This window comes from Spathaspora passalidarum (genome assembly GCF_000223485.1).
Source record: "Spathaspora passalidarum NRRL Y-27907 unplaced genomic scaffold SPAPAscaffold_5, whole genome shotgun sequence".
NCBI lineage: Eukaryota > Fungi > Ascomycota > Pichiomycetes > Serinales > Debaryomycetaceae > Spathaspora > Spathaspora passalidarum.
In genome coordinates this window covers 486,190-498,921 of record NW_006767429.1, presented here as the reverse complement: position 1 = coordinate 498,921, position 12,732 = coordinate 486,190, and the positions used below count along the sequence as shown (strand labels likewise).

The following is a 12,732-nucleotide window of genomic DNA, read 5'->3' as shown; positions in this document are numbered from 1 at the left end:
TGTAAACAAAAGTTTAAGAAATGTCAACACCTTGTTACGCCCTATGAACCCTTAAACAATACCACTCGATTCAAGGGTATATCGTATAAGAGTGATATGACCATGGAAGAAGAGACCAGGGTGGCCCCAGAGGAAACTCTAACTCCTGACCAATTGTCTCGTTTTATACTTAATTTTATATCTATATCATACAATTCTGATAGTTGCAGCACCAGTGTCAGCCACGCTCAAAGCAACTTTGACGATGTCTTAGAGGCTTTTATTACTAATTTAAACCCCGGTGCTTTGTATGTGGTCAAACATTCCACCGGCGGTTTTAAGATATTAGACGATATCAACGTTAATTCTCTTGAAGAACCCGAATCAATCAAAAACATTACTGCTATCATCATATTAATCAAGTCAAAGAACAAGCTAACTTCCCACTTACCACTCACAAAGCAATTGAACATTATAAACCTTCCCATATCTGCCGAGGACGGTGTTCTAGATTCAGAAGACAACTCAAACGAACTGTTTGAAAAGTTGCGGTTGGCTATCAATCTTGGGTTGGCGCCATTTTTCAACTTGGTATCCCAATCTGCAAATGAAGAATCTAGTCTTACAACAACAAAGAAAAAGTTTAATGAACTATCATTATCATTACAACATTTGCAACAAAGAATTCATATACCCAACTTACTAATTACAACTCATACTAAAATTAAACTGTTGGATCAAAGTAACTTTGATGAAACTTTCGAATCGTTATTACAAGATACCACTTTCTTAAACGAAGTTACTACTATAGTAAATAACTGGGCTAGACAAATTCAAGGGTTAATAAGACTTAACCATGATCCAATGGACAGTGAATCAATAATGGAGGAGATCCAATTTTGGAAATCTATGGAAGCTGCCTTACTTTCATTAAACCAACAAGTGAGTTCATTTGAGATCAAGAAATCAGTTGAAATACTAAATAAAGCCAAGAGATTTCATATAACTTTAGGGTTTCAAAATGACGTTCTGAGTATAAGTGACAAGTTAACCCAAGCCAGGTTATACAATTCATTATTAAAGGAACTTCCTATGAATGACTTAATTACCATATCTGGAGAAGACGAACAAGATTTCTCCAAATTTGAATTAGCTATAGTCAATATTTTCAATCATCTAAAATTGAAATTGAATTCATACCCGTTGACAAGATCAGTGGAAACGATTGAGGTCATTTTGAATGATATAATTAGCAAATTCCAAGGTTTATTAACTAAGAAATCGATAATGTCATTGTCATTTAGTAAGTTTTCTCAATTGTATGATTCACATATTAATAAATTGTTTGACATAATTGAAAACAATATTAAGTACATGATTAATTTGTTAAGGGAATTGTTAAGAAGACGTCAAGAGAAATTTAAAATAATAAAGATTAACCAAACAAGGTTTGACCAAATAAAGTCCAGACTTGAACATCTTTATCAATTTCGATTAAACCATTTGGATTTGTTACAATCAATAGAAAACGTCTTGTCCAATTCTGACAAAATTGAAGCATCAATGAAATTATCTGATGCTTATAACAAGGAAATTATTAGTATTAATTCGGTTGACATTTCATATCAAGGATCATTAGTTTGGAAGATGAGAGAAGAATCCTATCTTGAGGTTTTTAACCAACTAAATACATTGATTGTGAAAAGAATTAACCTTTTCTTTGCAAAAGCATCAACATTTGTCGATGCCATGGCGATATATACAAAGTTTTTCTTTACTCACTCATCCTCCTTATTGGTACTGATCAATGATGAATATAAATTGAAAATTTTATCAATTGCAGATGTTGAAATACAAAAGTTGATTGATTTTAATTCTGATAGAAAATCTTCAGACGACATTGTTGGTCAAATTATGTGGAACTCAAGTTTAGTTTCAAAATTATCATTTTATAGAAACAATTTAAAGACATTGTTGGGTATTAATTGGAACAACTATTCCACAGGAACTAAAATTGATGCAACCACTAACAAGATAATTGTCAGTTTGAATCCACAACTTGTTTATAATCGATGGATAGTAGCAATTGGCCAAAAGCATGCAATGGTTGAGAATTTGGGGAAAATAATTGACATTGTGGAAAAGTCTAGCGGTAATGATTTTGATTTAATTGTCAACTTTAATTACTCGTTACTTCAAATTTATGAACAGTTAATTCAATTATCAAATCTTGGACTTGATGTGCCTTCAACCACGTTGATGCAGTATGGAAAGATTTATCAATTACATCCACTTGCAATTGGATTAAGAGATCATGTCAACTTACTTTGTCAATTATTTGAAAACATGCAGAATTCGAAATATGGGCAAACATTTGGATTTTTATTATCCGGACAAATTGGCAAAGTTAAAGAATCATTGAAGCCAGTGTTATCAGTTGAGTGGATCCATTTGTCTCAAGCAATAGAGTTACAAAAGTTAAATGAACCAATATTGACAAGAAGCGAAAACTTAATTGAAATCCAATCACTTGCTAAATTAAATCAGTTTCAAGAATCTATTATTCAATTGAATTCCCAATCCAAGAAATTAGAAAATTTATATGATTTTATGAATGATTGTAAATACCAATTGAAAACATGCGATTTTGATTTCAAGAATTTGGAGAGTCAAATAAAGTTAATTCAAGAACAATTCCAAAGTATTTCCTTGGAAGAAATTGAGAATATTGAGTGGTTGGTGGATTTGTTAAATAAAGATATTGAACTGGTTCTCAGTCAAAGATTGTACACACAATTGTTTATTTTCAATAAGGAAACATTAGGAATTAGTTCTGGCGATGAGCTGGAAATTGAAATTTTAGAGCTTGACAAGTATAATCTTCAAAAAGTTGATACCTTCCAACATTGGTTAGAATTTCATGATGAATCTTTTGTTATCATTCCAAGTTTAGAACAAGGGAAAGAAAATGCATTTGGCATTGTTAATGGAATCACTTCAATTGTTGAAAGCCAGCATAGTGTTAAACCAATCTCAGGAATATCCAAAAATTTCAACGGAATTATTAGCAGAGACGAGGATACCAGAGAAGAACTTATTACAACCTTCAGCAAGATTGATGATTTGTACATTGAAGCGAATGAATATATCATCAAATGGAAAAACTTGCAAATTTTATGGGAATTGAATCTAGAGGACGCACAAGACTTGGGCAAAGTTTTCAATCTTGAAAGTACAATAGGTGAATGGTTTCCTAAGGTTAAAGAAATTTTAAAGAATAGAGAATTATTTGACCAACCTCATCCAGATAAATCATTTGGCAACTTGTTCATCATTAATTTCTCCAAGGTTCAAAATAGAGTTGCATTGATGTTTGACAAATTCCAGAAAGAGTTATTGAATCAATTTGCTAAAAAGTTTCTGGTTGAATCAAATATTTTCAATAGGGCTTTATCTAGTTCAATTGGTTCGCTAGAAGAAGCTATGCATTTCAATTTGAATTCGACCAAGTTAATAGTATTAATCGATAGCTACTTGAAAAACAAACAGTTGTTTAATGAGTGGGAAGAGCAAATTAAACTCTTCAACCAAATTCAGAATTTCTTATTTCGTCAAAGGTATAAATTCCCGAGTGGATGGTTATATGTTGAACAATTGGAATCGCATTTGTCAATGGTATTGACTTTAATTCAAAGAAAGCAGAAATTGATTGATGATAATTATGAGATTATTGTATCCAAAATTAAAGCTGAAGCAATCAAGTTGAATGACTCTGTACATGCCTTATATCGTAAGTGGCTGACTCATAAACCAATTACTGGAAATTTAAGCCCGGCATTCGCTATGGTTGAATTAGAGAATTTTCAAAAGCAATTTGCTAATTTGGAGCTCAATACTAAAGCGATTTTAAATGTTGCAGTATTATTGGATATAGCCATAATTCATATTGATGATTTAAGTTTGGGAGTACAAGAAGTGAAAGATCTTAAGATAGTTTGGTCTTCAGTGAACGGATTATGGGAAGATTTAGAAAGACTCAAACACTGGAAATGGTCTGAATTACAACCAAGACAGTTGCATGTTCAATTAGCTGAGTTGTTGAATAGTTCGCGATCTTTACCAACCAATGTTAGACAGTATGCTGCTGTGGATGAGATTCAAAACTTAGTGAAGGATCATTTGAAGAACCATAATAAGGTAGCTGAATTGAAAAATGAATGTATGAAAGAACGTCATTGGAAGATATTATTGAGCCAACTTGGAGTTGAAAAGGTATTATTCGAGGAAATGACAGTTGGTGATGTTTGGAATTTAAATATTAGTTTGAATTTGCAAGTAATTAATGAAATGTTGGAACAAGCCAATAATGAAAGAACCATTGAAGAGAACTTAACAAAGATAAACACAGAATGGTCCACAATTACCTTTGAACTATTCAACTATGAAAACAAGTGTCGATTAGTTAAGAATTGGGATAAGCTATTTGACCAGTGCAATAATGACATTAATGCTTTATCAAGTATGAAGAATTCCCCTTATTTTGGAAGTTTTGAAAGAGAAATTAGTGAATTGGAAAAGAAATTAAATAATTTATTCATGATTTTAGATACGTGGATTGATGTACAAAGACAATGGGTTTACTTGGATGGTGTTTTTGGTAACTCGAATAATGATATCAAGAGCTTACTACCGATTGAAACGACCAGATTTACCAATATAACTTATGAACTTCAAAATTTGATGAAACGTATCTACAAATTTAACTTGGTAATTGATATAGTTTTAATTGGTGATATTCAAACAATTATGAATAAGTTCTTGGAAAGTTTAACCAAAGTTAGAAGATTGTTGACTGATTACCTTGAGAAGCAGAGGGAATTATTTCCTAGGTTCTACTTTGTGGGAAATGAAGATTTGTTAGAGATAATTGGTGGATCCAATGATATAACCAGGATTAATAGACATTTCAAAAAAATGTTTGCTGGTATTGAATGTGTTGAATATGCAAACGAAAGTTCATCTATTGTATCTGTGCAAAGTGAAGAAGGGGAGAAATTGGAGTTAAACAAACCCGTCTCATTAATTAAATTCCCCCGCTTAAATGAATGGTTGAACGAATTGGAATTGGAAACCAGATTAACATTGGCACAACTTGTTAAAGACAAATTAGGTTTATGTCATATGTTGCTATCACAATTCGGTGATTCCAGTCGCTATTTGGATTTTGTGACCTCGGCTCCTGGTCAGGTTGCATTATTAGCAGTACAGATCACTTTCACAACATTGACAGAGGAGTCTATGAAGACGGGAAGTTTGAATGATCAACAGATAAATGTTAACAGTGGGATTAATGCACTCACCCAGTTGATTAGCTACGAGATTTCAGACATAGAAAGAAAGAAAATCCAGAATTTGATCATTGAAATGATTCACCATCGGGATATCATTACAAGTTTGTTGAATGCAAAATCAGAATCAGAACGTGATTCCATCTGGCATATCAGTCAAAAGTTCTATTTTGATACAAAGTGTAGTGATTTGTTGAGTTCGTTAAAAGTCAAACAAGTTAATGCAGAGTTTAATTATGCCTTTGAATATTTGGGAGTTGTGGAAAGATTGGCTTATACTCCATTAATTGATAATTGTTTCTTAACTATGACACAAGCATTAGCTAGAAAACAAGGTGGTTCTCCATTTGGTCCCGCTGGTACAGGTAAAACTGAATCTATTAAGGCTTTGGGTCATAATTTAGGTAAGATGGTTTTGGTATTCTGTTGTGATGAGTCTTTTGATTTTCAATCTATGGGACGAATATTCCTTGGTCTTTGTCGAGTAGGTATTTGGGGTTGTTTTGATGAATTTAACCGTCTAGACGATGGAAGTTTAAGTGCAATCTCATCTCAAATTGAAACTATTGAACATGGTTTGAAGAACCCTGGAAGTCAAATTTCAATTTCAAATAGAAGCATAAATGTCGATCCAGAAACAGGCCTTTTTGTTACTATGAATCCTGGATATGTAGGAAGACAAGAACTACCAGAGAATTTAAAGAAGTTGTTTCGTAGTTTCTCCATGGAAAAACCAGACAGCACCATTATTGTTGAGATTTTACTTGCCTCTCAAGCATTTGAGAATTCAAGAGATTTGGCAAATGTTATTGTTCCATTTTACTTGGAATTGGCCGAGAAGGTTTCAAGACAGTCACATTATGATTTCGGATTGAGGGCACTTAAAAGTATGTTGATTAGATGTGGTCAATCCAAAAGAAATCTGAGAAACCAGCTTGGAAAAGATCAAAAGCTCTGGGAAACTGAACTAGTGTTGCGAAGCATTATTGAAACAATATTACCAAAGTTGGTAAGAGAAGATGAAATTCTATTCAATATCTTAAAGGATAAGTTCTTCGCTGGTGTTTCTTCAGATACTGTGGACAACGCTAAATTGGTAGCCGAACTTCACAAGTATTGTAGTAGCATTGGAATCCAATGTGACGATAGATGGATTACTAAAGCATCGCAAGTGGTTGACATACAAAATACCCATCATGGTATTATGTTGGTTGGTGAATCTGGATCTGGAAAATCAACAATTTTGAACCTGGTTCTACATGCATTGTCAGAAGTTGAAAATGTGGAACATACATCTATAGTAATTGATGCAAAGGTGCTTTCTAAAGAACAGATTTATGGAAAATTGGATTTAGTTACAAGAGATTGGACTGATGGACTCTTCACAAGTGTTTTGAGAAGGATCAGAGAAAATTTAAGAGGAGAACTATCGAAAAGAATTTGGATTGTATTTGATTGTGATATTGATCCCCAATGGGCTGAAAATCTTAACAGTGTTTTAGATGACAATCGAATTTTGACATTGCCTAATGGTGAGCGTTTAGCATTACCTGATAATTTGAGAATTGTATTTGAAGTTGATAGCTTGAAGTGTACTACACCAGCAACAGTAAGTAGATGTGGAATGGTATGGTTTGACTCCTCTTTGATTTCTATTGATGCACTTTGTCACAAGTTGGTCCATAATTTGAATTCAGAGACAGTTCATCTTGGTGAAGAAGGAATAGCAGAACTTAATAATGGCAAAAAATTACAGACTTTATTTGTGCAACAAGTTGCAGAAATTTTAAACCCTCAACTCCTTTCCAAGATTTGTGATCTAGCAAAGAATATTGACCATATCATGGATTTCTCAATCCAACGAGCTGTTACATCATTTGAGACTACTTTGAGATCATACTTACGCCGCTTTATCAAACATTCTTATACGCATAATTCAGATATTATAGATATCAAGAAATATGTTGACAAGGCTGTTCTACTTTCGTTTATATGGACCTTTGCTGGTGATGCTAGTTATGAAGAGAAAGAAAAGTTTGGCAGAGAAGTTGCTCTTCTTGATACATTTGGTCATATAGAACCTGTCGAAGGTGTCCACTTAGACTATGATATTTCACTACCCGAATGTGAATGGTTGAATTGGAATAATTCTGTCTTTGCAATTGAACTTGAGCCATATCAGGTAGCAAGTCCAAATACTGTGGTCCCAACACTTGATACTGTTAGGCATGAATATCTCGTGTATTCCATTTTGAACGAACATAGACCATTGTTACTTTGTGGACCACCAGGGTCGGGTAAAACAATGACATTGTTGGAAGCATTACGAAAATCACCTCAATTAGATGTGTTATCTTTGAATTTTTCAAAAGATACTTCTCCTATTTCGTTGTTGAAATCTTTAGAACAATTTTGTGAATACAAAAAGTCTAATCGTGGAATACAACTTGCTCCAAAAGTTTCTGGTAAATGGGTTGTGGTATTCTGTGATGAAATCAATTTACCAAAGATGGATAAGTATGGTACCCAACAAGTAATATCATTGATAAGACTTATGGTTGAACATAAAGGGTTTTGGAGAACTGGAGATCAACAATGGGTGTCGCTTGAGAATATACAATTTGTTGGTGCATGTAACTCGCCAAAAGATCCTGGAAGAAATGCGTTAAGTGAACGTTTCTTGCGACACGTGTCATTGATAATGGTTGATTATCCAGGAACTACATCCTTAAAGCAAATTTACCATACCTTCAGTTATGCTATCTTAAAGTGTGCTCCAGTTTTACGTGGATTTTCTCAGGCTATCACCGATGCCAGTATTGAGATCTATCAACAATCAAAGAGGCACTTTACAAAAAGTGAGCAACCTCATTACATTTATTCTCCTCGTGAGCTCACAAGATGGAGCCGAGGGTTATTGGAAGCATTGAAATCTATGGAATATACAGACTTGATGCAATTGATTAGAGTGTGGTATCATGAAGGGTTGAGGTTGTTTTATGACAGATTGGTCTCAGAAAAAGATAGAAATTGGACAATGCTGCTATTTAGACAAATCTCAGGAATTCACTTTCTCAATGTAGATTTGGAATCATGCTTTAAGGCACCTGTGTTATTCAGCAATTGGTTAACATTGAATTATAGATCAGTGAATGAAAATGAACTTAAATCATTTTTACTGGAAAGATTAAGGGTTTTTAGTGAAGAAGAAACTGAAGTTGATTTAGTGTTGCATGAAGATATGTTAGACCATGCCTTGCGAATCGATAGAGTGCTTAGGCAACCACAAGGTCATATGATTTTGGTCGGACCAAGCACAAGTGGGAAATCAACTCTTGCTAAATTTGTTGCTTGGATAAATGGTTTAAAGATTGTTCAACTTAATGTCCGACGTAATTATTCAATTGATGATTTTGATAATACTTTAAGAAAACTTTTATTGAGATGTGTGGGAGGAGAAAGAGTTTGTTTCATAATTGATGAGTCTAGTATATTGGAAACTTCATTTATTGAGAGGATGAATACATTATTGGCTAATGCAGAAATTCCAGGTCTTTTCGAAGGAGAGGAGTACACTTCATTAATGAGTTTATGTTTGGAAATTTCAAATTCACAAGGGCTATTATTAGATAATGATGATGAATTGTACAACTGGTTTAGAGGGCAAGTTTCACAGAACTTGCATGTCATATTTACCATCAGTGAAACAAATGTTGGTAGTAGTGCTGCTGTCATCTCCTCGCCTGCGCTTTTTAACAGATGTGTATTAAGTTGGATGGGTGATTGGTCTAATAAATGCTTATACGAAATTGCAGCATCCCGTATTGAACAAGTTCCCCTTGATATTTCCAACTATTCAATTCCAACATCGTTTGAACCATTCCTTGAGATCAATATCAGTAACTTTAGAGATGTTCTTGTTGATGCTATTGCCTTCATTCACAGGTATGAACCAAATTATCAGGCAACCCTAGCTTATAGGAGAGCGCCTAGTGACTTCTTGAACTTTATAAGTGGATTTGTAACATTGTTCAATAAGAAGCAATTTGAGTTAGAAGAAAGTCAAAGACACATTAGTGGTGGTCTTGATAAGTTGCGGGAAACAGTTATTAAGGTAGATAAATTAAAGACGGAACTAGCTAGAAAGCAAGAAGTATTGAAACTCAAAGACAAGGATGCTAAAGTGATGTTGAATAAGATGCTTACTGATCAGAATGAAGCAGAGAGAAAGCAAGAATTTTCTGTGGCTACACAAGCTGAACTTGAAAAGCAAGAAATTGAAATTGAAAGACGAAGAAATATAGTAATGAAGGACTTGGCGCTTGTGGAACCAGCTGTTCTTGAGGCACAAAGAGGGGTACAAAATATAAAGAAGCAATATTTGACGGAAATTCGTAGTATGTCAAACCCTCCTGCCGCAGTTAAGATGACAATGGAATCAGTTTGTGCTTTACTTGGTTATGAGGTATCTACATGGAGAGACGTTCAATTAGTTATCAGAAAAGATGACTTTATACCTAATATCGTTTCATTTGATAATGAAACACAGATTACACCAGAACTTAGGAAGTATATGGAGGAGATGTATGTTTCCAGAGAAGATTTTACTTATGAAGTTGCCTACAGAGCTAGTAAAGCATGTGGTCCGTTGCTCCAATGGGTATTAGCTCAATTGACATACTCTAGAATATTACAAACCATTGCTCCATTAAGAGAAGAAGTTCAAAGGTTAGAAACACAAACCAAAAAGACCAAAACTCAATTAATTGTGATTGATGAAATGATTCATGAGTTGGAAGAAAGTATAGAGAAGTACAAGGATGATTATAGTGAACTAATTAGAGAAACAGAGAATATCAAGACCGAAATGAAGACGGTGGAGAAGAAAGTGGAAAGAAGTCTTTCATTATTGAATAGTCTTACAAATGAAAGAGAAAGATGGAAGGGTAGTATCAAAAGATTTGCTGATCAAAGGGAAAGATTAATTGGTAATTCATTGTTGGTGGCTGGGTTTTTAGCATATTGTGGTATTTATGATCAAAAAGGACGTCAATTGTTGGTTCAAGCTTGGAAGAATAAGTTGAATAAATCCGGTATTGTGTACGATGAGGAATTGACTGTTTCGCAATACTTGACTAATGCCAATGAGAGCTTAAAATGGGTCAATAGTGGTCTACTTAATGATGAGTTAAATATTGATAACTTCTCATTGTTGAAATGGTCTCAAACTCCACTCATCATAGATCCAACTTCAAGTATTGTGGAGATATTAGTAAGATCATATTCACCAAAGACAGTTACAGTGACTAGTTTCCTTCATGATGGCCTTATTCATCAATTGGAGAATGCATTGAGGTTTGGTGGATTAATTGTGATTGAAGAATGTCAGTACTATGATCCAATTTTGGATCCAATCTTGAGAGGTGAAATTCACAAACAGGGTGGCAGGTTAATGGCTAGATTAGGAGAACAAATGGTTGACTTTTCTCCAAATTTCAGAATGATTTTATCTACCAAGGATGGACATATCAAACTTCCTGCCTTTGTATCATCACGAACCAATATTGTTAACTTTACCGTTACGATAGGAAGTCTTGAAACTAGGGCCCTTGATATTGCATTAAGAGTAGCTAAGCCAGATATAGAAAAGCAAAGAGAAGAGTTGATATCATTGAATGGGGAATACCATGCTCGTCTTCAAACTCTTGAAGAGGAATTATTGAATTCACTTAGTGATTCTATTGGAAATATATTGGACAATGATAAATTAGTGGAAACTCTTGAAACTTTGAAAGCGGAATCAAGTTTGATCAGTGAGAAGTTGAGTCATGCCAAAGAGATCATCCTTAATGTTGAAGAAGCAAGAAATCAGTATCAAGAGGTTGCAAAACATGCATCAATCATTTATTCAGTATTGGAACTACTTGGTGGTATCAGTTCATTTTACAATGTTTCACTTTCAAGATTCATTTCACTTTTTGCTGAGCTTCTAGGAAATAACCATGATGTCAATTTAAGTGGATTTGTTTTGAAGCTATATGAAGAATCATTTGCAAAAGTTGCACCATCCTTGAAGCTTAAAGATAAGATAATTTTGGCATTGATGTTGAGTATTGTTTATTATTCAGAAGATATCGGAACGATTTTCAAGGGTGTATTTTTGAGTGTTTTGAAGCTGATTTATTCAAATACCTTCCCGGATACAATTAAACATGCTTTTGGTTTGTGTTTAGCCAGAGTAGAATCTGGATCTGACAATGTTGGCAAGATTTTGGAAAATAATCAAGATAATTCTACATTGAAGGTTCTTTCGAGCTTGATTTTGGCTGGTGATGGTAACAAGAAGGCTGAAATTATCAATACTTTCTCATCAATAACTTCATTCTTGTATAGTGGAGATCGCCCACCCTATAGTTCACCATATGAGCTTAACTACTGGATTTCCAGAGAAGGAATTACAACATTTATCTTGACTTGTCCTGATGGATTTGATGCAACGTACAAGGTTGAGAAGTTGGCAATGGATATGAAGAAGAAGTTGACGATTGTGTCTATGGGTTCAAAAGAAGGTGTTGATGCTGCTAATTCAGAAATTCAAAAGGCTGCAAATAATGGGGACTGGTTGGTTGTTCAGAATATACAAATGTCACCTGCTTGGCTATCCCATTTGGAAATGAGATTGAATAGTATTAACTTCCATAAAGATACAAGATTGCTTTTGACTTGTGGAACCAGTTCGCATGTTCCTTCGGGATTAATATCTCAATCAAGAGTTTTGCATTTTGATACAGAATTAGGATTAACTGGAATCGTTCAAGATACTTTTAAGTCCATTCCGGTTAACTTGTTGGAACAACAGCCAGTTGAAATGAAATCAGTATTGCTATTATTGGTTTGGTACCATTCGATTATCATTAAGAGGTTGAGATATTGTCCTGCTTCGTTCAAGAAGAGCTATGATATAAATGATTCAGATTTTGCAACTGGGCTCTATGTGATCCAGGAAGCATTTGCTCCATTGCTGAAGAGAACGAATGTGGATCCGAAGTTGATACCTTGGGATACTATTTGTTACCTTATTGGGACAATCACATATGGTGGTAAAGTGGATGACAAAGACGACTTTGCATACTTTGAAAGTCTTGCCAGCAGGTTGTTTAGTGAAAAGGCTTTTGAAATTGACTTTAATATAATTGAAAACGAGTACACCATACAAAGCAACTCCATTTTAAGAATGCCCGAAGGAAATTCAATCTCAGCATATACTGAATGGATTGCGAAATTACCAAACAACACCCCATTATCTTGGATTGGCCTCGATGAAAACGATGGAAACCTTGTCCAAGAAAAGCTTGGAGAAGACATAGCTTCTAAGGTTGTTGAAATAAGTGAACGCGTCTAGAGT

General features: G+C 34.2%; 1 protein-coding gene across 1 annotated transcript; it reads left to right on the top strand. All coding sequences in view use genetic code 12, as the record gives it.

The window, feature by feature from the left end:
• Nucleotides 1–96: 96 nt before the first annotated feature.
• On the top strand, nt 97–12,729 carry DYN1 (dynein heavy chain; the record flags this gene model as incomplete). The annotated part of the gene is made up of 1 exon (XM_007376102.1): nt 97–12,729. One exon carries the CDS (start codon nt 97–99, stop codon nt 12,727–12,729), a length of 12,633 nt encoding a protein of 4,210 aa, XP_007376164.1.
• Between the last annotated feature and the right edge of the window lie 3 nt (nt 12,730–12,732).